We start from the raw sequence: 22867 nt of genomic DNA, 5'->3' as shown, positions 1-22867 counted from the left end.
TTAACTTTAAGGGCTTCACTTTACAATCACTGTGATGTTTGAAAAAGCTGCACCAAAGAAAATGGGTATTATATTTGTAAGTTAGCTAGCTGTGTGTCTGTTATTGTACAAATATATTTATTTTGTTGCACAAATATATAATTTAATTAAAACTGTGTGTAAATTGAGGCTTTTTAATCAAACCAGGTAAATGTAAGCTGTACTTAGATGCAATTACAGTGCAGTCCCAGGGCATCTACCCTTCTTGTAAAGACTGTTTTTGCAGCAGAATACTGTGTTATTCTGTTGAATTGCCCTGTTGTCCATCAGAATGCTCAAATTCAACAACTTTGTGGGTCCATTCAAACATAGGCTCAGCTTCAGCTCTACCTCATTTTCACTGTATTTCTAAGGTCTTATGATTGAAACTGCCAAATCTACTCTTTTTGTCTGATAGGGGGTACTTGTATAATAATGAAACTCATTGTAGTTTTATCTACTATACAACATGTTTACACCTGAGGACTAACAGAATAATAGAAATGGTGTTCTGCAGAGCTGCTTTGTCAGATTTTTCTTTGAACTGGAGACCTTGCTTCACTCGAGGGCGCTCAATGTAGCACTGGGTGACAAGGGAGTTTCTGGTGACTCACGGCCTCTCTTTCTGCTGCTCTGCAAGGATTGGAATAACTTCTAAGAGTCTAATCTGTGATTTCTAGCCTCCTAACCTGGCCAGACAGCTTTGTTGTGAAGGCTTGGAGCCTGGAAAAAATGTCCTTTAAAGGTGTTGGTTTTTTTCCCTCTTTTTTTTTTCTTGAGAAGCCATTAAGTCTTCTGCTGTGATTCCTTGTCCTCCACTATTAACTCTAGTGTCCCTACTTTGGAGGTTGGTCCAGCGGGTTAGACTGACATCTTCGCAGTTGGCTTTGCTTGGTGGAGTCCCTAACAGCAGAAATACAAGTGTTCAGCTTTTTCTCTGGACTCCTCTGGGGCTTGCAGCTTTCATGAAGAGCAGAAGAGCTCATTCCTCAGGCCTTGAAGTCAGTGCCATGGTAATTCACTTTCAGAAGCCTGTTTTGCAGGTGAATGGAATTTAACTATTGAAATTTAATTACTAGGGTGTGGGGGGAAACACACAAAACTTAATTTTCAGAGGAACAGTTTGTTTCTCTGCATTTCTTCTGTTGCCATTGTGTGTGTTGTTGGCTAGGGACAGCGGATTTACAGCAAGGCTACAATATATCGAAGCCCTGTTTCATCAAGATAATTTTCTAATCCTGATTATGCAACTTATATTTTGTTCTGAATTAAGAAGTCTTTTAATATATGAACTGCAAAAGCAGGGAAAAAACATTTAAACACACTTCACCAGTACATAAAGAATCAAAAATCTGTTCACAGGAACTGTAAGTGACAATTGTAGCACTCAGAGTATTTTGCATCTTGCATTTATTTTGTAGATACAGTGTATGTAGGAATAGCATTTGTGTGTTAGTTTTACCGTGGGAACAAAATACATACACTTTTTAGTGTGTGTTGACCTACAAAAATTACTTTGTTTTAATACTTTATGAAACATTACATGGTGGTGTCAGTCACGTGGTATACAGTATGAAATGTATATAATACCTTAAAAGCTCAGTTTAGATATGTCTTATTGTCACTGAATTGAAGAATCAAATAGAGGTTTACTTTCTTTGCTTAGGAATTGATTTCCAGGAGTTCTCGTTTGGGTCCTGTCACTTAGCTCCCATATTCTTGCCCCTAAAAGCTTCTGTCAGAGTCAGGTACTTGTAGTGCTGTAGTACTGTAAGACTTTGTAAGACAAAAGAAGGCGTCCCATATTCACAGCTTTATGTTCCATTTTAAAACAAAATACTTTTAAACATGGGGAGGCAGGGAACAAAACAGTGAGAGAAAAGTGAGGGTAAAAATAGTCCCCCTCTGTGTGCGTGAACTTATGCCAAGTTTCTGGAATGGAACTGAAACTTGAGATGTTGTGGGATGTAGTGGAAGGAGGGCTGAGCAAATGTTCAAAAGCTGTAAAGGTGTGGTCTGGCTGGTACTGAAGGCATTTATCAGCTGTAACAACTGGGGAAGTTTAAAAATTCTCCTTTGAAGTGGAGGAGTTGGCTTCGTAGCGTGAAGCCTGATGTGCTGGTTGGCCAGGACAGCATACTCCTGCATGGCTGGATTTTTGGGGTTTTGTTCTCTGTGTTTTGTTCTCTGTCAGGTGAATAAGGAAAGAGTTGATGGCAGGATGATGATTCAGGGATTTCAGTGTGATTTCCAAGAAGGCAGGTCTGTGAGTGTTGGTGGATTTAGGCTGGCCCAATGAACTTCTTTTTTTTAAAGCAAATAACTTCTGCTAGCTTAGCTTCTGAGCTGGTTTAACACAGGATCAATCAAGTGCCAATGCTGGAACAAATAAGAGGGCTAAAGACAGAATTGTGGCAGGACTGACCTAGTTCAACTTAAGCAGTTGTGAAACTAGCCTAAAGGGAAGGACATATCTTACCTGAAGGCACTTCTAAAATACATTTCAGAAATTCATGGCAGAATTATTAAAGACACAAATAGTAGGAGGGAATGGAATGAATCTGGAAAGTCTAAAGAGAACGTTGCTCTGAAGATGTTAATGCTGCTTCTGTTAGCAATATATGGTATTCCTTACTTGTGTAGATATCAAGAGTGTTCTGCATCTTACAGGTAAGATATCAGTGCAGCATAAAAAAATTCAGATATTGTATTTGAAGTCAGGCAGACAAGATTGCTTGTTAAAGCTCTGTTTTTATTTAATTGCAAGTTACTGTACTGTTCTCTTCTTTTGCTAAATTAGTCTTGTCTTTCTGTGAAAAAGCAATTTAAAACTTTATGAATAATATGAATAAAACAATATGAAACTGCATAGACACCCCCCCCCCCCGAATATACTTTTGAATTAGAGAAAACAATAAGGAAAAAAGATAATTAATTTTGCCTCTCTGTAGACCTGTATTTTAGTACTTCTGTGCTAGACCTTAAGTGAGATAGGGCTTGAATATTTCTGCCTAAAGAATTGGACCTCTCACTGAAATACTCCTATTCTTAAAGCTTACTGTAGTGCAACAGTAAAAATATTTACAAGATTTACAAGAAATAGGAAATACTGAAGATTAAATGGGAACCTTAAGCTTATTGGAAAAAGTATTTTGCAATATGGAAATCATGTAATAAAGCTTAGATCAAGGTGATCTGTCACTTGCCTAGTCAGTCTTCCTCTCCATAGTTATTTTTATTTTTGAGCTTCTTCAGAAAAAATGTATTTCTTATCTACATTATATCCACCTTTCATTAGCTTTCATTGGCTGTTAGAGACTTCTGCCTGCTCGAAATGGTTGATTTCCAAGGCTTGATGTTACCAGGAGCGATTTGGAAAATGCACCTTTTTGTTGCCCATTAAGTTCCTCTTTTGATAGTCCTGGAAGCATATTTGAAATGTACATTTATGTAGACAATTCTTTAACTGATGCTGTGGTAAGGAAGCTCTTCTAGGGGTATGGGAGGCTGATTATGGAATAGCTTTGCCAGCTCTTTGTCCAGTGACTGTAACCATTGAGAAGTTTGTTGTTCTTTCTGCTTGTATAGGAAGTTTGAACTTGTTTCTTCCTTGGCACAGCTTCGGGTTCTGGCTCTTCTTTAGTTAAGATAGCTGTTGTTTTAACTCTGGAGATCTTCCAAGTCATTGTCTGGCATTTTGGTCAATTTTTGTAGAAGAATTGTACAGCATTCTCTAAAGGCAATAGAGTTTTGAGTAGAACAGAGTATCACTATTTCAGGACTGTGGAAGTACCATACAGTGGCAGGATTGGTTTTCCGTAATTCAGCATAAAACAAGACTCCCATGGGTGAGTATTACAAACTTGGGCTCTGTAACATTTTTTCAGCCTGATTTGTAAATAATGAAATCTGAGCATTGGCTTTCTGGATCATTGTGGCTTAGATTTATTCTTGGCTTGAAATTCAGTATGGCCAATAGCTTGTCCAGTGGCAAGTCATGTCAGTAAGGACATATTTTGGGATCCTTACTATGTACATGTTTCTAGCTGTTAGTTAAGAACAGTTACGATAGTATATTGATTTCAGACAATACTTTAATACTGCAGCTTTTGAACCATAAATATAGAATATGGCTCATCTTGTAAAATGATATTGGCATTCCTGCTTTATGGTTTAGGGCCTCGTATCTAGAAATGATTCCCTGTTCAGAACTGCTGTAATTTGTGCATACGACAGTGAAAGGATGTTTCCTTACAGTGAACGGAGTATGGGTTCTTCCTTGATTTTTCAGAACCTGTATTAATACAGGAATAATAGCACACTTTGTTAGTCAGTAGCGCTTTGTTGGGAATCTCAAGAGAAGATGTAATTTGTAACCTTCAGCTACAGGATATATTAAATTTGGGGTAATTAATCCGTAGGCTGATTCACAAGTGATACACTGGCATAGGGTTCTTGGGGAGCAGAGCTTTTTATTTTCTGTGGAAGGAAGCCTTGTGCTTAGCAGAAGCTGCAATTCAAAATGACTTTGTGTGAGTTTTGTTACCCTGGCTCCCTTAGCTTGTGATCATAACCAGTGAGAATATCTTTTGGCTGAATGCAAAATATACTGGGGGGGGGTGGGCATAAAAGATTTTAAAACACACTGCGTAGTAATTCTTCCATTGTGTATCTTTTAAGTCTTTGTTTACTTTTGATCTCTCCTTATAAGGATAGTGGTGAAAGGGAAACCAAATACCTTTAAGGTAATAAATGAGGTACCATATTACAGCATGGATCAAACCAGACTTGTGATTTATGGCAGTTAAGGTTTCTGTATGTGGATGAGACAAAAGTGAAAACCATCCATTTGTGCGTTAATTAATTAACAGAAAGTTGTCAGTCATCACTGAGCCCTTTCTGTCAGGTACTTCACCCCCCACCCTCCCCCCCCCAGGGATGGACAGGCTGTATTACAAACTGCAAGTCATCTGGCTAGTACTGTCCTTATTTACCTTTTCTTAGTAAGAAGCGTCATCTCTAATGTGTAAGAGCAAAGGAGAAGCTCTTAATCTTTAGTCTTGTGAAGATGCTAGCCATTCTTGTGAAGATGCCATCTTAATTGCTGGACTTGTTTTGGGTTTTTTTTGTGCATGTGTCTGTCCGTCCGTCCCCTAAATACAGATACTTGCTTTGTGGCTTTCTTCTATTTCCTTCTCTTGAAGGTGATACTTTAGTGGTCCTCAAAGAAGAAAGACTTATGTTGTAGGAAGTAGCAGGCTTTTTCTGGAAAATATGGCATAGCAAATACAGTGAAGACATGAATAAATTTAGAAAACAATTTTCATATTCAAACAAAGCTGAATCAATTTCTAAATCCTTGTTGAAAAATCACTGGTAAAATCTAGTGAATCTTTCCAGTAAAATTTGCTCTTGTATGATGTGTTTTTACACTCTTTATTCGTTGTTAGCTTCTTTTTGATGTGGGTAAATAACTCTTTGATGTTGGAAAATGTCCTTTCTAAAAATAGATTGGGAGCAGAAAAGTATCCAGTCAGGCTCATGTTAAGTCAGTGGGAAATCATTCTGTCTGCTCTAATGGGGTTTGGCTCAACCACATGTCATTGTGCATTAGCCAAGCCTCAACTAGTACCATACAGGAATTCTCCAAAGAAGAAATCTTTTCTTTTCTTTTTAATTGAAACAGTTTGCACAATTTTTGCAATTCTGTTTTCCTTTGATAAGTAAATCTTAGTTGCTATAAATTTGAAATAAATACTGATCCTGCAAAATCTTATGTTTTTTAAAAAGTTGTTTTTATTAATGTCAAAAGACATTTAAAAATTCATTATCTGAATGAGGGCTTGAAGAATTGGGCCAGCCTCTGTTTCACAGAAAGGAGAACTGGTTTAGTTCAATTACTTTCAATTAGGCTGTTCAAGAAATTGGGAGGCATGTCTTAATAAAGAAAAGTTCAGTGTTCTTCTAACTGTTCAATGGAAGATGCTTCTAACATGTATGGGAAGAAACTGGAATGTTAGATATGTGAACTTTGAGAAGGGTAAAAAAATTGACACCTTTACAATTTGCTGACTCAGAAACAAAATGGGTTTGAACGTAGTAGCTGGAATTTCAGAGTACCGTTTCTGCACCACCTTTAATGTAAGTGTGTACTCTCTGAAAAAAGGAAAAAGTAACGGTTTTCTTAGTATATGTTAACTCTGCTGAGCTGTGCTTGGGTAACATTTTTCTCATCTGTTTTATAGGTTTTGTAAAAGACACCGGATTAAGTCAAATTCAAATGTTCCATGTGTCCCGAAAGACTTGTTGATGATGTCAGAATTAGTTCTTCCACAGTTCATCTTTAGTCTTATTCAGCACTTAAGAGAGGGGTATAATGAGCCTGGTATGTTTTAAATTTGCATGTATCTAGCATATTTTACCATGCTGCTATCTCTTGCTTTGCAGTCTGTGAAGACACAGTACATGAATATGTGAATGCTATCTATAGTTTATATCATTGGATTTTGTGCCTCTTTTCCTAACGAAGTTACTGCCTGGATAGGCGATTCGATTTTGTTCTCTGCCAAAGAGCTTCTTAAATATGTTTTAACAGTTACATAACATTGTCTTGAGCTCTTCCAGAAAATGAAAGCAGGATTAATTTGAAACCTGTACATGTGAATTTTAGAGCATTATGAATATATCAATCAATTTATTTTGTAGTGATGATAGTTTTCTGCCTTGTGAAGGTCTTGACCCAATTATGTTACAATTTACACCAAAATTTTTTTGTTATGTGGTTTTCAGCTCTTGATGTGCCATCAGAGAAAGACCTTCATAAAATCCTCCAGGTTTTGGAGCCTCACGTTTCATTTCTAGAAGACTTGACCAAAATGGGAGGAGCAATGCGATCAGTTCTTACCCAGGTTTTGACTAGCCAACAGTTCTACAAAGATCTTAGCTCTGGTATGTTTTTGTCATTTCTAATAATTACATTTTCACATTATGAAGAAGTTAAGGACATAAGTTTTGTTTATCACTTCAGTTTATGTCTGGGTTTATTTAACTTATCAAACCCCAGAAAAATGCATGTGTTCAAGGATTTTTTTGGTTGTTGATAGAAAGAGGGTGGGCTAGAGTGACTAGAAGCATTTGTTATTAAGACCTATAAGAACAACCCTCTTATCTTTGTGTTCCAGGTAACTGTCTAAAGATACATTGTTTCAAAAGAGTTTTTATAATAAATCAATTTTCTTCAAAGTGAAGTGAACATGGCAGCTTAATATGTCCAATTAAGGCATATCAACCTTATTCAAAGTGGAATATGCCTAACTTATTTTGGGATCTACTCTCACAGAGATTACTGAAAGAGACCTGAATGGCAAAAGGCCATTGGTTGTCCTGCACTTCTGTGTTTTTTCTTCTTAAAAATACCCCCTCCCCCCCAGTTTTTTATTCCATCCTGTACCAAGTCACAATGAATCTGAAATGCTGGGCAGTTACTATTAACCTCAAACCACCTAGTATAAATTAACTCCATCTTATTTTCTTGTGATGAGAAGGTGTCTTTTTTGGGTCCTTTGCGTGCTTCCTTTGCATAGGTATGAAACAAACAGCAATTACTGTACATTTAAGTTGCCATAACTAGCTTCAGTAGCAGCTAGTTGAAGAACAGGCAATCTCCAAATCTTTATTTGAAAGGAGAAACACTTAGGAAAGCTGTCTCAGGGACAGTTGTCTTTACTCAGTTTCCTTCCTCTTTTTCTCTCCTGTTCAGTAATATTTGAATGGAAGAAATTTAATTACTTCTTTTTCCTATATGTGATGATTTCCTGAGATAAAAAAGTGGAGAGAGAATTGGGAAGTAAGACATTCTTATCTGGACTCTTGGAATGGAGAATGTGTGCATCTGAGTAGATACAGTTTCTAGGTAGGGAAAGTAAAGAAAGGGATTTTAGAGCAAACCCTGCCCTTCAGACTTTCAGTGCAAAAGGTGGACAGCTAAAAAGATGCTGTCATCTTTTTCATGATTTCTTTTCCTTAAACACTTGATGCAATTTGCTTCTCTAAAGTTTTTTTTTCTTACATAACAAATGTGTTGGGATTTTTTCAGTCCATTGCTTGGTGGAAAATTTTCTATCTTGAGCATGCAGTGTGACTTTGCTTCATCAAACAGTTAAAACGAACATATCTTTTATGAATAGTCTCCGTTAATTGCAGCTGTCAAAACTTGAACTTTGAAAGAAAAATTCCAAATATTAGAAATCATGTATGGCATATTACCATTACTGGTTTTTTTGTTATTTTATTTTTTTCACACTGAAAATCATAGGCCCCTGCCCTTTCTGTTCAAACCCAACTGTTCTGAAATATCAAAATCCTTTTTTTGCTGTAGGATTAATGGTGGCAGTGCTAGTAAAATAATAATGAAATGCATAGTTTAGAAGAAAACACAGTGTTGGAGGTGAAAAACTGGAAAAGTTTCTGGTCTTTGGGATTTCAGTTCATGAACTGGAAAAACTTGTTAGCTTCTGCATCTCGTAATTGTACAGCTTATTAAAACATTGTGGACCATTGTTTAGATTGTTTGTATAGAATATGAAGTATATGAACCAAATAGCTGTTGTCGTGCTTTAATGCTGTTTTACATATGTATTCAAGGTGTTGGAGAGAATGCATGTGCAAAGAAAAGTCATGAGAAGTACCTCATTGCTTTGAAAGGCTCTGGTCTGGCATTTCCTGAGGATAAAATTGCATGTGGTATGCAGGAACAAGGAGCTGGAACTAGCACATTAGCAGTTCAAGGTTTGTGTAGAAAAATATTTTAAGAGAAGACTCGATTATTGCTGCTTTTTATATAACCTGTTCTTTTAGTTTATTTTTTTAAAAAAACAAACCTTAATTGAACTTAAGGAATCACTGTTATTTAGTGCACCACCAAATTACAGGACTTAGTTTAATTCTGTCAACAAAGCTAAACATACTAACTTCTTGTCGCTAATATACTAAGCATCATTTCTCTGTCATAGCATTAGTGGAATTTCAGTAGGCAAGATGAAATTGCTCGTGGTGGAATTTTGTCACTGCAACTAAGTTAAGCCACCTATTCTTACAAAAGTGCTGTGGATTTTTTTTTTTCACTGAAGGCCATCAGAGTTTTTTGCAATTTCTGAAAGAACACATCTTCGTTAACTCAGTACGTTGAAGTTCTTCAATGGGACATACTTGCAAATCCTTAATTTTGTATTGCTTGGAAATCTTACTCCAACTTCTCAGTCCACTGCTGTGTATCTTTTAAAGAAAGTTGATGTAGTGTTTCATTTCATACTGGCTCATTAAATATCATAAAATACTCTCTTTTCAGTATAAGACTTATGAAAGGAATCTCTGAATTTTTTTATTTCAAAAGGTTTAGCAGGTGCTACAGCAACATCAGGACAAGGGGATTCTTCAGATGAGGTGAGACTGTTTTTTAAAGACTCTAATGAACTGCAGCCAAATAATAAATGGAGAGAATGCTTGTAGCTAAATCCCACAATCCTTAACTCTTCTATCAACCACATATTCTCTCCATTTTAATAATTAGAAATAGTGGAGATATAAAGGAATAGATCTCATGTCTTTGATTTACTAAGGACCTCTTGAAAAATCCTCACTTTTGCTAATACTATTTCAGTTTAATTTATGTATGTATGTAATGTAGAAGAAACTTGTGTGGGTAGTTCAGAAGTCACTGTTGAGTAAATTGGGATTGATTAAAGCAAACTTAAAGCATATGATGCTGTGAATGGTGTTAGCAGTTTTGGGCACTTGAGAATCCAGCTGAACTGGTGATAGCAGCAGTGAGAATTTCTCTGTAGATAAATTCCCATGAGTAGACTTGACCTTACTTACCAAACACGTTGAGTGGGAGTAAAAAGGAGGGAATTTTCTGTTAGATTCAGCTGTAATAAATAAGTGGAATTTAATGAGGAGAGTTAAATTCTGGTAGTTACTTTACCAATTTATTCTCTTCCCACCCCCCCCACCCCCCCCTTACTATTTAAAATCTAATTTCAACTGGTAAGCCTTAGCAGTCATTCTGGTAGGGTAGTGTAACAAGCTTTAAATAATGTCTAGGATAGTTCTTCTTAGGACTTTTGCTTACATTGAAATCCCTGTGAATCACTATTGGAGTAAAAACAATTGTTCGTGTATGTCTAAAACAGTTGTATGACCTGTTTGCTTCTGTCACGAGCACAACAGCATCTGTTACTCTTTCAGCAGTGCTATTTATAGTTTGGCATTTTTCAAAGTATTGCTTGTTGTTTTTTCACTATCGCTTGACAAACAGACAAGAAAACCCCAACTTGCTAAAGACTGCTGATAGTCTTTTAAGGCCCATGAAAGAAGGCAGCAATTCAAGCTAATGTTAGTACCCTGAAGTAGTATTTTCAAATAAACTTAAAATGGCTCAGCATGCTTCTTTCTGTTTTACCCTTGTAAGTAATGAGGAGATGGAAGTAAACTGAAGTTGTCAGGAGTCTGAAGAGAGATTGGATATCACTGACATTTCTTTTGTGAAGTCCAAGAGGGAGGTAGAGACAGAGATGTATTTTAGGGAGAAGGAATTTTTAAATCAGGAAAAGATTGTTTTTTTCAAGGAAAATATATTTTATCACTAAAAAAGGGAGGAATTACAGCAGCTGCATTACGCTTTGTTAGTTAAAGATACTTGTTTCTGGAGACATTTTTCTTTCTCATCTCCAGTATATAAAGATACATGTAGGTATTTTATGATGTTACTGCAGATGTGATTTTTCTAAATAGAAATTCTGCATATACTGACATAGATGGAATAAATTTTAAGATATTAATTACATTTTTAATATACATTGTAAAAAGCATAAGATGCTGTTCTGAAATCTGTATTGAGAAAATTTTTTAAAAGAATGAAGAGGTAACATGCAGATAAAACAGTAAGCACTCAAAATGTAGATGTTTTTAGTATATATTTTCACTTTTGAGTTTTCCTGTTGTATCTTTAGTAAAATCACATTTATACGGTGTGGGATGCAATTAAAAATAATGTCAAATTTTCCTGATTTTTTTTTTTTTTTTTTTTTTGTTAAACCAGAAAACCCTCATTTAGTGGCATCTCAGAAGAAAGTTAATTTTTTTATTTTATAATCTTTTTCTTAATCATGGTCTGCTTGACAAATATGAATTGCTGAAAAGGAAGTCCAGTCCTTTCATCCAAAAATTAAAACAAAACTGCAGGTGGAAGGCTGAAGTGCTTATTAGGAAAATGATGTTACTAGAGAAATGCTTCCTAGTGAAATTAGGAAAAAGTTACCTTTTTTATGACTTCTCTTCCTCTCCCCTGCCTTCCACTCTAAGATACAAAGGGCATTTAAAGCCTTTTTTTAAAATGCCTTATTACACTTCTTATGGCAGAGCAAAACTGTTTTAATTAAGATATGTGGCAAGAATACACTTTCAACTGGACTTCTTTCTTCTAGTGTTTAAGATGACTCCAGAAAGGTTAATGTTCTTTCTTACCAAGTAAGTCTTAAAGGTAGCATTGTTTCACAGATTAAAGTCTAAATTACAAAACCTACATAGGTACAAATTAGATCAGTGCTCCTGCAGGGAGCTAAATAGCTTGAAAAGTTTGGCGTAGTTCAGTATTTAGTTTCACTTCTGCAATAGTAGATGGTTCTAAGCTAAAAATGAACCCGAAGGGTGGATGTGTCCTGGGATATGTGTTGGGTTGCTTTGGTTTGTTCTGCCCTGCTCCTGTCGCCCCCTCCAACAGTATTGGCTCACTTGTGCTTTACTTCTGAAATGATTTGTGTTCTCTCCTCTGCTACTTTGGAGAGAACTCACCGTTAGTTTCCCTTACTAGCTTTTTTTCCTTTGTCCAAAAGGAGAAAAAAAAAATCCCCCTCTAAACCTGTCCTCCTATTTAAGATTTTTTTTGCTCCAAGGCATCAAATAAGACTCAGTCTGTGAATGCTTTTACCACGCTGACAAAACTTTTCGTATTGGATAGCTCTGTTTGGCTGCCCTTGTAGTTTAATGAGCACTGAAAGCTTTATTACTCAATTACCTAGTTATTGACTCCAATTGCTGTTTAATGTAATTGTACAAAAATCTATGTATAGTATGTAATATTGAAGTTTATTCTCTGAACTTATAACAGATGTGGCACACCTTGGGCATATTGCTGAATATTATATTATGTAAAGTAAATAAATCTACATAGATCTTTGCTATTATCTGGGTATATTTACACAGCATTATCCAATGGGTGAAAATAAGGTGTTCTACATTTGCTTACTCATTCTCTTCATCCCTGGGCTTGGCAGACACCATGTGCCATTGCAATCACTATCTCAAAGCTGTTGAAACTCCTGCACTTGACATTAAGATTTAATCCTATGTTACTGAAGCAATGAAAACTAATGGTGTAATGTTATTGAGGGGAAAAAAGGCTTAAGAGAATATTTCTCATAAGTCACTTGATTTTTCATTTTAGTGAAATCAGTTCAAAAGTTGCAATGAAGCCTGTTATATGTTTAAGCCATTCTCATACTGTAGAAGGGGAAATGCATTTTGTTTACCAGAGTAGTGGTGTTGGACGCTAGAATCCAACACATTAATCACAAATTATTTTCTGGTTAAGGCCCCTCTAGCAACTCTCTGGATTAACTGATATCACTGAAGAGGTCTTGAGCCCAGTCTCTTGATCAGTTATCAACTTTGCAGCTACAGGAATTTAGATCCCTTTTCTTCAGGGCAGGAGACTTAAATTGCAGAGTCCTGCAGTTCATATTAATACCTCAACAGATTTGATATTTGCTTTAGAGTACTTGGCTCCTCTGATGGGGGAGTGGGCAGCAGCGACATCCTGAGAAGTGACTGGCTCCCGACTGAAGTACAAAAGTAGCGTGTGTTCACAAAGACCACAGGATACCTAAGAGTTCAGATGTGTGTCCGTCTTAAAAATAATTTTCAGATGGAGGTACTGAAGGGATAGGAAAATTCAGACCTTTCATTAACATCATGCTTTTGGTCAGTCCTTGGATATAAAATGAATAATCTTGCTCCCCAAGGAAGGATAGTCCCTTCTTGAGTATTAGGTTCTTTATCATTCCAGTGAAGTTTGGAAGTAAAATATGGCATTTGCCTAGAGGAGAAGGATATTGATTACTTATTTTTAACAGTAGATATCTACATTAATTATCTCTCATTTTATTAGATCCAGTAGGAATCTTTATTTCCACAGTTTCATTAGGACTACCATTGTTAGTAGGGATCCATGCAGCATTTAATATAGTCCTGTACTGTTACATTCTTTTTTCACACCCAGTGTTAGATTTTGTAAGGTGGTGGTGATGATGTTTTGCATTGCATTTTGGAGTCATTGCTGTTTGGTTTGCAGAGTGCCTTGAAAGCTTCAGATGACGAGTATCTGTGTAAAGTGTTTCCATTATTCTGTAAAGTATGAGTAATTAGAATTCAGCAATTAGAATTGGCCTCTTAAAGGTGTCAAAAATACTTAATTCTTGCATCAAATCTTTATATTGATTAGAAAATGTCTAGCTAATTGTCTGTGTCGCCACCTTTAATAGCCAATATGTTGGCTGATTTTTTTTTTGGAAACAAAAAACTCCAAACCCTACAGGTGAATAAGGTGAAACCTTGGATGTGCAACATTTAGAAATTTTCTAGTGTTAAACATTTTAGTAGCAATCAGTTTCAGAAATCAAAGCAAGTAACCTTACAAAATAAATAGATGGAGATGTCTGAACTTGCAGATGATAACAGTGCCTGTAGGGGAAGACAGGCAATTAAAAAAATTGTTTTTTCTAATGAGTTGCACAGAGTCCATGGTTCATGTAAACAATAAAAGTATTTTTCTGGTAAGAGAGTATATTCAGGGCTTTTCTGTTTCAACTTGATAGTTAAACCAGAATTTTGAGAGCATACCATCTCTTGGCAATAAAATTTTAAATATACGATTATGAATTTGTTAAACTCTTCCCCTACCCCAGGAGGACCAGGATGGTAGCCAAGGTGTGGGCAAGCGCAAGAGAGTGAAACTAAGCAGCACCACCAAAGGTATTTATAAAGCACTGATCTCAGTTTATCATATTTGCTTTATGTCTATCTTAAAAATTATCTAGAGATACTCGTTCACTTCCCAAGCACTGTAGTGCTGCACGTGACAGGTATTAAATATAGCAAAGACTGAAAAAGAATAGCAAGTGAAATTGTTGTAATTGGCAACTTCGATTTCCCCTGAGTGAGTACCACTGTCTGGGACTCTTGTTTGACCAGTCATTTTGTCACCTTGGTGTTGTAAGTTGACCTCTAAAAATTCATGCCATTTTCAATGTGTGGCTGGCAAGGTCACAATAACAGCTCTAGCAAAAAAGTTTTTGATGTATTTGTTCTTAACAATTCTTTTTTCATTATGCCGCTGTACAGTGTGATTTTATTCTCAGCCAGGCAAGAATGGTTCTCTCTGGTTCTGGTTGGTATTTCTGTACTGTTCTAGTAATGTTCAAGAAGAGATACTTGAAGGAAGTCTCCTTTGAACCACTCCATTATTTTCCTAGATTGAAATTAGTCCTCTGTGCAATTTCTAGTCCAACCTGAGCAGCACTTGCATTGAGGTCAGTGCAAGTTTTGATTCAAGAATGACCATAGGCTAGAGGCAAGGTGGCCTTATCCTGTGTGTTTTAATTCCAGAATGACATTAGGCTAGAGACAAGGTAGCCTTATCCTGTGCTTGTCCTTGACATGTTTTTGTGCAAAAAAATGCTTAAATAATAATAATATTTAAACTCTGTTTTTAAATAACAACCAAAAAAAGTGTTCTTTATTTTTTTTATATGAGCATTGGGAGGCTGACATAGGCAGCACAGAGAAATTGCAAGCCTTGAGAAAAGAACATTTGAGTGGAAGAACTGTAGTGAAAGTTGGAATAAAATTTCTGGAAAGGCTTTGGAGTGAAGGTTTGGAACTTGAATTTGAAATGCAAAGGTTTGTGAAGTCAGTAAAAAGTTATGAAGGTGTTGTGAGGAGTACGGGAAAGTAAGATTGATTGTTTCTAGTGGTTTCAGATTGAAGAAAAAAGATGGGGAAGCTGGAAAAGCAGAGAATTAAATCTTCTGGCAATGGTGTCGTTAAGAGGTGATCTTAGAAATGGTGTGTGAAAGATTGTGGCAGAGAATAATTGTGTGGAAGAGGCGGTAGTTTTGGAGAAATGCAGGAAACTTAAGAGACATCCAAGGAAAGCTCTCACACTTGAATTTTAGAGGCTCTTAGCTTGTCTAAAAGATAAATTAAGAGTCGGGTAATACAAGAAAAAATGCTGTGTTTCTGATGCATAATAACTGATTATGGGAAATAGGCAGGAAGGAAGCTCAGGTTTAGAAGCTGCCAGATTTGAAACCCAATGTCAACAGAAGCATTTCAGGGAAAGTGATACTTTAATTCAACATTTCATTTCCCCCCAGGATTGTAGTCTTCCCCCTCTGAGGCATCCCAACATGGACTGTGCTCATGCTGTTGATAGCTCCTAATATCAGCCCCAGAGGAGGGAGTCTGCCAATGGGGGAAGGGTAAGTATCTGTTTTTATTAAATATTGAATAGTTTTCTGAAGTTTTCAGTATTCATATTTTATGTCCAATAGGGTATAAAATAAGAGTATGAAAAGAAAATTTTAGAAAACTGAGTATTGAATAAAAACAGATTTACCTTTTCCATATAAGCAGACTCCCTGTCCCATCCTAGGTCTTTAGTGGTACTGTCTTCATAGAGGGTTATTTGTATACTGGGGATATCTTGCAGTGCTAAGACTCATATTCCAGCAGGACGCTTACAATAGTCTATGGGGTCTTTTGTGGCATGAGGAAAAAATAAAATGTTTCTTTAAAGAAAATACAGGTTTTATGCTGAAGTTCACTGATACAGGTATGGGACTGAGTACTGAGAGAATTTTTTATTTTATTTGTTTTAAAACTTGCATCCTGCATCTATTTGAAATACCAGATGTTTAAGACAATTTTAAACCCACAGGCACTATTTTTTTTTTATTTGTTAAAAGAAATTTAAAATCATGTGGTGCTTTTCACAAGAGTGGGAACATTAGTCCCAGTGTTCTTGACAAATTTTCCAAGTTGGGTAAGAGCATTCTGCCTACTTAAATTCTGGAGCAGGTATAAATGGATATATATTCTTCCATCCCTTTCTGAAACTGCTGCATAAAGAATTTGATACGCACTGTTCAACTGCGATACATGTCAGAGAAAGCTGCACATCAGTGAGAGATAAGGTGCTGTATCACTTGTCTTTATGCCTGGTGTTCTCACTCAGGGGCATTTGGCTTGTACCTAAACCTGTGCTGTCTGTTTTGTGGACAGAGGACTTCAGTCTGCATGGCTACCAAGCTTTCATGGGCAGTAAAATCTCATATGCAATTTCTTAACAAGAGACGAGGAAGAGAACGTAAATGATCATCATATGTTTGCTGCAGTAGGTGATGTGTAATGCTTTACAAAATATTTTAACATTAAAATATCTTTCATGACTCTGTGAAGGTAATTTTTTGTTTCAACACTTGTAGAATATATTGAATAAAACATATTATTTTCTTTGTGTGGTTTGCTGGAGTCTTGAGGAGATCCCTAAAATTTAAATTATTCATTATTTCTCATGATCTTTTGCAATTCCTGAGGTGTTTTGGCCTGATTGGTAATGGTGGAAAATGAAGGTAATTCCTGCTTAGGAAAAGCACAAATACCTGTCCTGCTTAGGATAGGCACAAAGCTAGCCAGTGCAGTCCCTAAAGCTGTCATACTTCAGTGAAGAGGCAAGTCTTCAAGGCCAAATGATACTGAGCTTAGGTGATTTTGAATCTGTACTGATGGGAGCACTTGATACAGTCCCATCGGAACATGGTATTTTATGTGTATGGATATATCCTCAGGTCTAGTTGATTTATAAGTATAAAGGAGCATTATTATTAGTATTATCATTTTCTTTAGTCCTTATATGTTGTGGGGGTGAACAATACCTGTTGTAGTTCTAAGTAATCAACCTCTTGAAGTATGACGTTAAAGAGTTTTTATATTTTAGTATTTTTTTAAACAGAATTCATATGATTTATGCTCTGTCAGACAATAGCTTCATGAACAGTTTATTCTCGTGGAGGTCAGTTTCTGCAGCTTTGCAATCAGGCAACTGATCTGCTTGAGAACACAGCTGACAGAATGGAAACTTACTTGGTTCCTATGTAGGTACCCTGCAGGGTTGTACTGTTAGCGTGAGTAAGGGGCCAGGGTGAATGGCCAGGAATTCAATGAGGAAAAATGAGGCTGACTGTTCTGGTACCATCAGGAGCCTAGTGCCTGATTGTCTGATTATGGTAATTTTTATCTTAAAAAAACCCAACCAACCAACAACTTTGTGGTTGGTCAATCAGTACATATATTGCTTTAAAAATAACTGATACATTATTGTTTCTATTTAGCTTGTTTAGGGCTTTGTAAACAGAATATAATTGTTGTGATAGAACTCATCACTTAATCATAAATTGTGTTTTGTTTTGCTATTTTAACTTCAGCTAAGTAGTAGTCTACCTTAGCATTTCCCCTCAATTAAGTGCTGTGTAAATACTGTGCAGATTGCTGTGATCAGTTACAATCAGTGGAGTTATTACAGTAGGGTATGCAATCAATGAAGACTGGACTCTGGTAGAACTGTACTGAAAACTTTCACAGGCTTCTCTGGGAGGTCCTTTTCAGTGTTAGAGACTGACACTGTGCAGTGGCGGCCATGTTAATTTTCCCAGTGTTTTTTTTTTTTTTTTAAATAAAAGTTAGAGTGCATTAAGATGTTCTTAAAATTTTGTTACTGAATTTTATATAATACAGTGCAACTGCACTGTCATTGGTTTTAGTTTTAATAATTATTACATTACACATCCCCTCCTCCATCCTTTCATGCAGATCAATCTATCATGGATGTTTTGAAGCATAAATGTTTTTTAGAAGAATTATTATTTTGGACAATAAAATATGAGTTTCCACAGAAGATGGTGACTTTCTTACTCAACATGCTACCAGATCAAGATTATAAGGTACTTGCCTAATTTCATTCAAACTTAAATGCCTTTTACAAGTACTTGGTATGTATTATGCCTTGCATGAGACCATGTTGTATGTTTGTATTTTAATAATAAGCAGTAAAATAATGATTTTACCTTGGCTTGAGTATTTTGCTACAAAGTCTTAAGTGTATAGTATTTGAAGAGAGATGTGGACAAAACAAGATGGATAATTCTGGAGCAGCAGTATAAATTTTGATCTCATGGTTTGGTTTTTCCTTTTTGTCTCTGTTGGATTTGGTTTTATGTTGTTTTACTTTGTCAACTGGGTTTTTATTAGAAGATGGGGATCAGCACTAAATGGTTCTGTAGTGTGGTATGACTGGTAAATAATTGTGGTGACTTCATTCCCATTGCAGCTGTTCTAGTAGGCAGTGGTTTCTCCATATGGGTCATTGCAGTGTGTGTTCTTGCTGCAGCTATGCCCTAGGTGATTTTGGCAGCCTTCCATGTGCTTCCTTACAGAATTTTGCAGTTGTCCATACCAAGTGTCTCCTGGCCTGGAGTCATGGAGACTGGATGTCATATTCCTCTTTTAAATCTTGATGTGCAGCCAGGTTTGGTTCTTTGCTCTACATGTTCCCAAGACCTAGTATACATAGCAATCAGGCTTAACATTTTCCTCTGATCATGTCATACCTTTGCGTCATGCAAATATTTTGGACCTTCTCAATCCCTGCTGGGAGGCAAAGTTCAAGAAATCCTGACATCCAGGCATGCAGATTTCTTCAAAAATATGTGTTTATAATGGGACAGTCCTGTATTCGTACCCCCTTAAAACCTTGCTGGATCAAAGCAAAGGATATGAACGTGGAAGGAAGAAAAAGATAAGGGCCTCCAGCAATACTCTGTCCATGTCAAGACACCATTTTGATTTGGGATACCAGCATAGATTCATCTTGGTCTCGGATTCAGCTAATACATGAGGAGGCGTGAGGACTTCTTAACTGATGATCCCTTGCCATGAAGCTTGAATTCTTCTTGATATTTCGAGACCCGTGTGAATATCCAGTTCTCCTGATCCATTGCCAGCTAAACTCCTGCCTGTAAAAACACCCAGCTGCTAGCAGCATGCAGAGGAATCTGGTAAGTGTTGCTGTGCTTACCTTTTTACAATACCATGTAGTAACAACTTTTAAGGGTCATGGGATCTTTTTTCCTTTGACAACAAGCCACAGCGGCTTTTTTCATCATGTTCACAATCTTTCTTCACTATGTACTCAAAATGGAGACTATGGTATATTTGGTTTCTCTGCTGGCTGCCACCTTTGTCTGGAAATAATCCATCTTCTTCCCACCAATACTGTCTGTTTGGACAAAAGATTATTTAAATGTTCCCTGGTTTTGTTTGTTTGGGGTTTTTTTACCAGTTTCATATTGTGTTTGATTAAACAGGTAATTCCTATACACAAACTTTCTTACTAGCACGAATCCTAAGTATTGGAAATCTTTTAGAATCTGTGTTTATTTTAATTGCTGTTGTTGTTGAAGAAGTATTTTTCAGTGGTAAGGAATCTCAGAGTAGGAAATGTATCACACAGCAATACTAGGGAGGCAGTACCACTATTTTTTCCCCAAGATGTCTGTGCTTTGTTGCAAAACTATAAACGATGCATGAATTTTAAACATATCTATGAGGATTGTGGCTAGTTCACAAGAAGTGGCTCTGCTTTTACATGTACAGAGAGAATGTACCATTTTGCACTGAATTAGAAGAATGTTTTTGCTTTCAAGCTTCCCTTTAGCTTTTATGAAGGAAAAGCTTGGTTGCTGTTTAATGATATTGCATTCTCAAACGGCTGGAACTCAACTGTTCCAAGTGATCTCTCAGCTTTCTGCTACTTTCTCCCATCCTATCTAGACCACATGTACTGTCTTAAATTTTCTGTCTCTGGTGTTGTGCAATTTGTCTGATTCTTCATGAGCTGATTTAGCTCATTAAATCAGCAGAATTCTGCTGGGTTGGTTTTCTGATAAAACTGGGTGAGCTAGTCAGAAACAGCACAGAACTGGCTATTGGTGTGTACTGTGACACTGTTGAAATCTCTGACCTCCAGCATAAACGTAGTAGAGCTGACTGAATCCACCATGCCCTATGCAGCAGTTGGTGAGCCACCAGCAGTCTCTGTTGCACAGATTTATTTTTAAATAGGAGAACAAATTTCTCTTTTAGGATTCTCAGTATCAAAAAGAGGTGTTGAAAGGGGTGGTCTAAAACCCTGGGTTAACTAGCTCTTCCCCTCCCCACTTTTGCATGTAAGAGAGACAACATAAACAGTGTTGGTTTTGCCTTACAGGATTTGTACCTCAGGCATCCTTTCCAGCAGTCTCTGACGTTTGAAGCTTGGAAACTTAGAAGTGAAGAAAAAGAAAACAGAAGATAAATTTACCAGGACTTCCAAGAAATTAGAGGTGTATAGTGTGGACAAGGTTTCTGCAAGAGGAGAAACAAAAGGCCAGAGAAATAGAACTGATCTTCACGTGACCAAGGAAAAGGCAAAGAAGGGGTTGGCAATAAATAGGAAGCTGATGGAAGAATGTAAATCATCCAAGAGCAGAACCTTGCTGAAATCTGGAATACTGGAAGTAGAGAAATGCAAAAGCATCTGGTAGAGAGAATGAATCAACAAACATAATTATCAGAAATGCTGTGCCTCGTCAAGCACCTCCCATAGCGAGTATTGAGCCAGCTATTTCAGCAATAGGGCTTTGCTAACTCCTGGACATACAAATTCTGTGGAAGAGTTTTTATTCTGGAAACTTAATTTTAGCACAGCTTTCACCTGGCAGAACTTTTTTTTTTTTTTTTTTTTTTTAAATGTTGAAATCCTAAACATGGGAGATGCAAGTTCTAACTGAGCCATGGGGTTGATGTTAGGCTCCTAAAAGATCTGGGATTGTTGAGTGGCCACCAAGAGGAAAATCTAGATGAAAAAACTAACTTCTTGTCCATAGGCTAGAAATTTAGAAGGTGCACAAGATCATAGAGAGTAAGTCAGTGAAGGTAATTAAGTATACAGAAAACATGTCTGTCTTAGGAAGCCACTTCTTCCAAATGGCTGGAAGCTGAATAGGTATTTGGAAAGAAGTGTTGTCAGTATCTGCATTCTTCCTCCATTCTGTGTTTTTTCCCTAGTTATGTATACAACTTTGGCCACTCAAAGACAGGATACTGAGCTGGATGGACTGATTTGACCTGCTGTGCCTGTTCTTATATACGGATCACAGTATTTCAGCATTTTAACTTCTGGAAATGAGTTTACTTTCTTCCTGTCAAAATTGGAAAGGGTTGTATTTGTTTAACTTCCAAGTGAATGTAGGAGTAATGCTTATGTCTTCATTTAAGTGTATTACAGAGTCTCTATCATTATACTGTACTGATGGCAAATCTACAGTAGCCATAATTTTATATTTTTTTTATGTTTTGCAATCAACTTTAAGAGTGCTGAGTAAAACAAGTAAAACTTAGTTCCTAGATCACAGAATCTGGGAATCCTATTTAAACATAATACAGTGTGAAGAAGTAATGTATAAAGAAAGTATACTTTTTTTACTAGCAGCATTCATAGACTTCTTAAAATATCAGGTGCATCGTTTCTGTCTGAGGCTTAACATTAGTAGCATAACTGTGTTGATGTTTGTCATAAGTGTCCTTGCTGGTGATTAAAGTTGTATCAAGCTTTAATTTAAAGGAAATTACATAATGGGTTGTTCTGCCATGCAATACCAGAATGATACTGTATTAACTCCATGCAAATACCATGAATATGTTGTTCCAAAAAGGATTTAGCTGAAAATAACTACTGTTGTGCTGGGTGTTGCATGTAGAAGACACTTCAAATTATTATACAGGAATCCATCACAGTGGGCCAGCTACAGGAAGGCAAGTTAAGCAGTGTTGTAGCGTTTCATGCAGTGATAACCCCATCCTTAGCGTGGTCCATTGGTTTTTGCATGAGCAGCTTTATTTTTGAGGATACTTGCTGGAAGAAGCAGTCTTTGTGACCAATAGCAGAGTTCAGTCATTGTGATATTTTTGGAAATACTTTCTAAATGAGAACAATATGGTAGTGCCATAACATAAAAAAAATAAAAGAGAGCACTGAGTATGAGGCAGGTAAAATGAAGTAGTGATTTGTATACAGTCTGGTGAAAACACAGCTGCCTGAGGGTGGTTTTAAAATTTCTAATTTTATGCTTGTGAAAGGTTAATACTTCCAGGAGGAACAGACAAGGGATTGTAGAGTTTGAGCTGAAAATTTTTTTCACTATGCAACTTGTATTATCTCTTCTTATTAAGCTAAGCAAGTCCAGATGGTGTTAATTCAGAACTTAAAGTACTAAGTGAGCAATGATTTCGAAGCTGGCAGGCATGCACACGTATATGCAATGCAAAAGGTTGCTTTACAATGCAATTTGAGGCCCATTGAGTGGGACAAGAAACTGTACTAAGATTTATATGTATATGTATTGATGTGTTTAAATGCTGGCCTGGTTTAAAAATACCCAAACAGTTATATGAAGAACAGCAAAGCTTGCTAATGGTTTTAATTATTGAGGAGAAAGTGCTAAAGGTCTATTAAAAAAAATATAGGATGTTTTGACAGCAGATGAAATTTGGTGTTGAAATGTCATCCTTGACAGACGAGTGAAAACTTCACTCCATGGGTAGATGAGCGTAAGTGGTAAGGCAGCTTTATTAGGCG

At 36.6% G+C, this 22867-nt stretch overlaps 1 protein-coding gene across 11 annotated transcripts in view; it reads left to right on the top strand.

The window, feature by feature from the left end:
* Nucleotides 1-22867, top strand: part of UBR3 (ubiquitin protein ligase E3 component n-recognin 3) — a 117239-nt gene that overhangs the window by 9347 nt on the left and 85025 nt on the right. For 8 of the 11 annotated variants that reach the window (XM_056349954.1, XM_056349946.1, XM_056349945.1 and 5 more), the window contains exons 2-7: nt 6264-6403; nt 6808-6966; nt 8662-8805; nt 9410-9459; nt 14040-14106; nt 18004-18134. In XM_056349954.1, coding sequence (XP_056205929.1) covers nt 6328-6403; nt 6808-6966; nt 8662-8805; nt 9410-9459; nt 14040-14106; nt 18004-18134 — 627 coding nt within the window. In that variant the 5' untranslated portion in view covers nt 6264-6327. Of the gene's footprint in view, nt 1-6263; nt 6404-6807; nt 6967-8661; nt 8806-9409; nt 9460-14039; nt 14107-15507; nt 15615-16406; nt 16533-18003; nt 18135-22867 lie in introns of those variants that run through there. The other 3 variants (XM_056349953.1, XM_056349956.1, XM_056349955.1) reach the window with 3 other exon arrangements.

The sequence above is a fragment of the Falco biarmicus genome, chromosome 8 (assembly GCF_023638135.1).
Source record: "Falco biarmicus isolate bFalBia1 chromosome 8, bFalBia1.pri, whole genome shotgun sequence".
NCBI classification, from domain to species: Eukaryota; Metazoa; Chordata; class Aves; order Falconiformes; family Falconidae; genus Falco; species Falco biarmicus.
The sequence above is the reverse complement of the archived record's forward strand: the minus strand, read 5'-3'. Positions and strand labels throughout refer to the sequence as shown.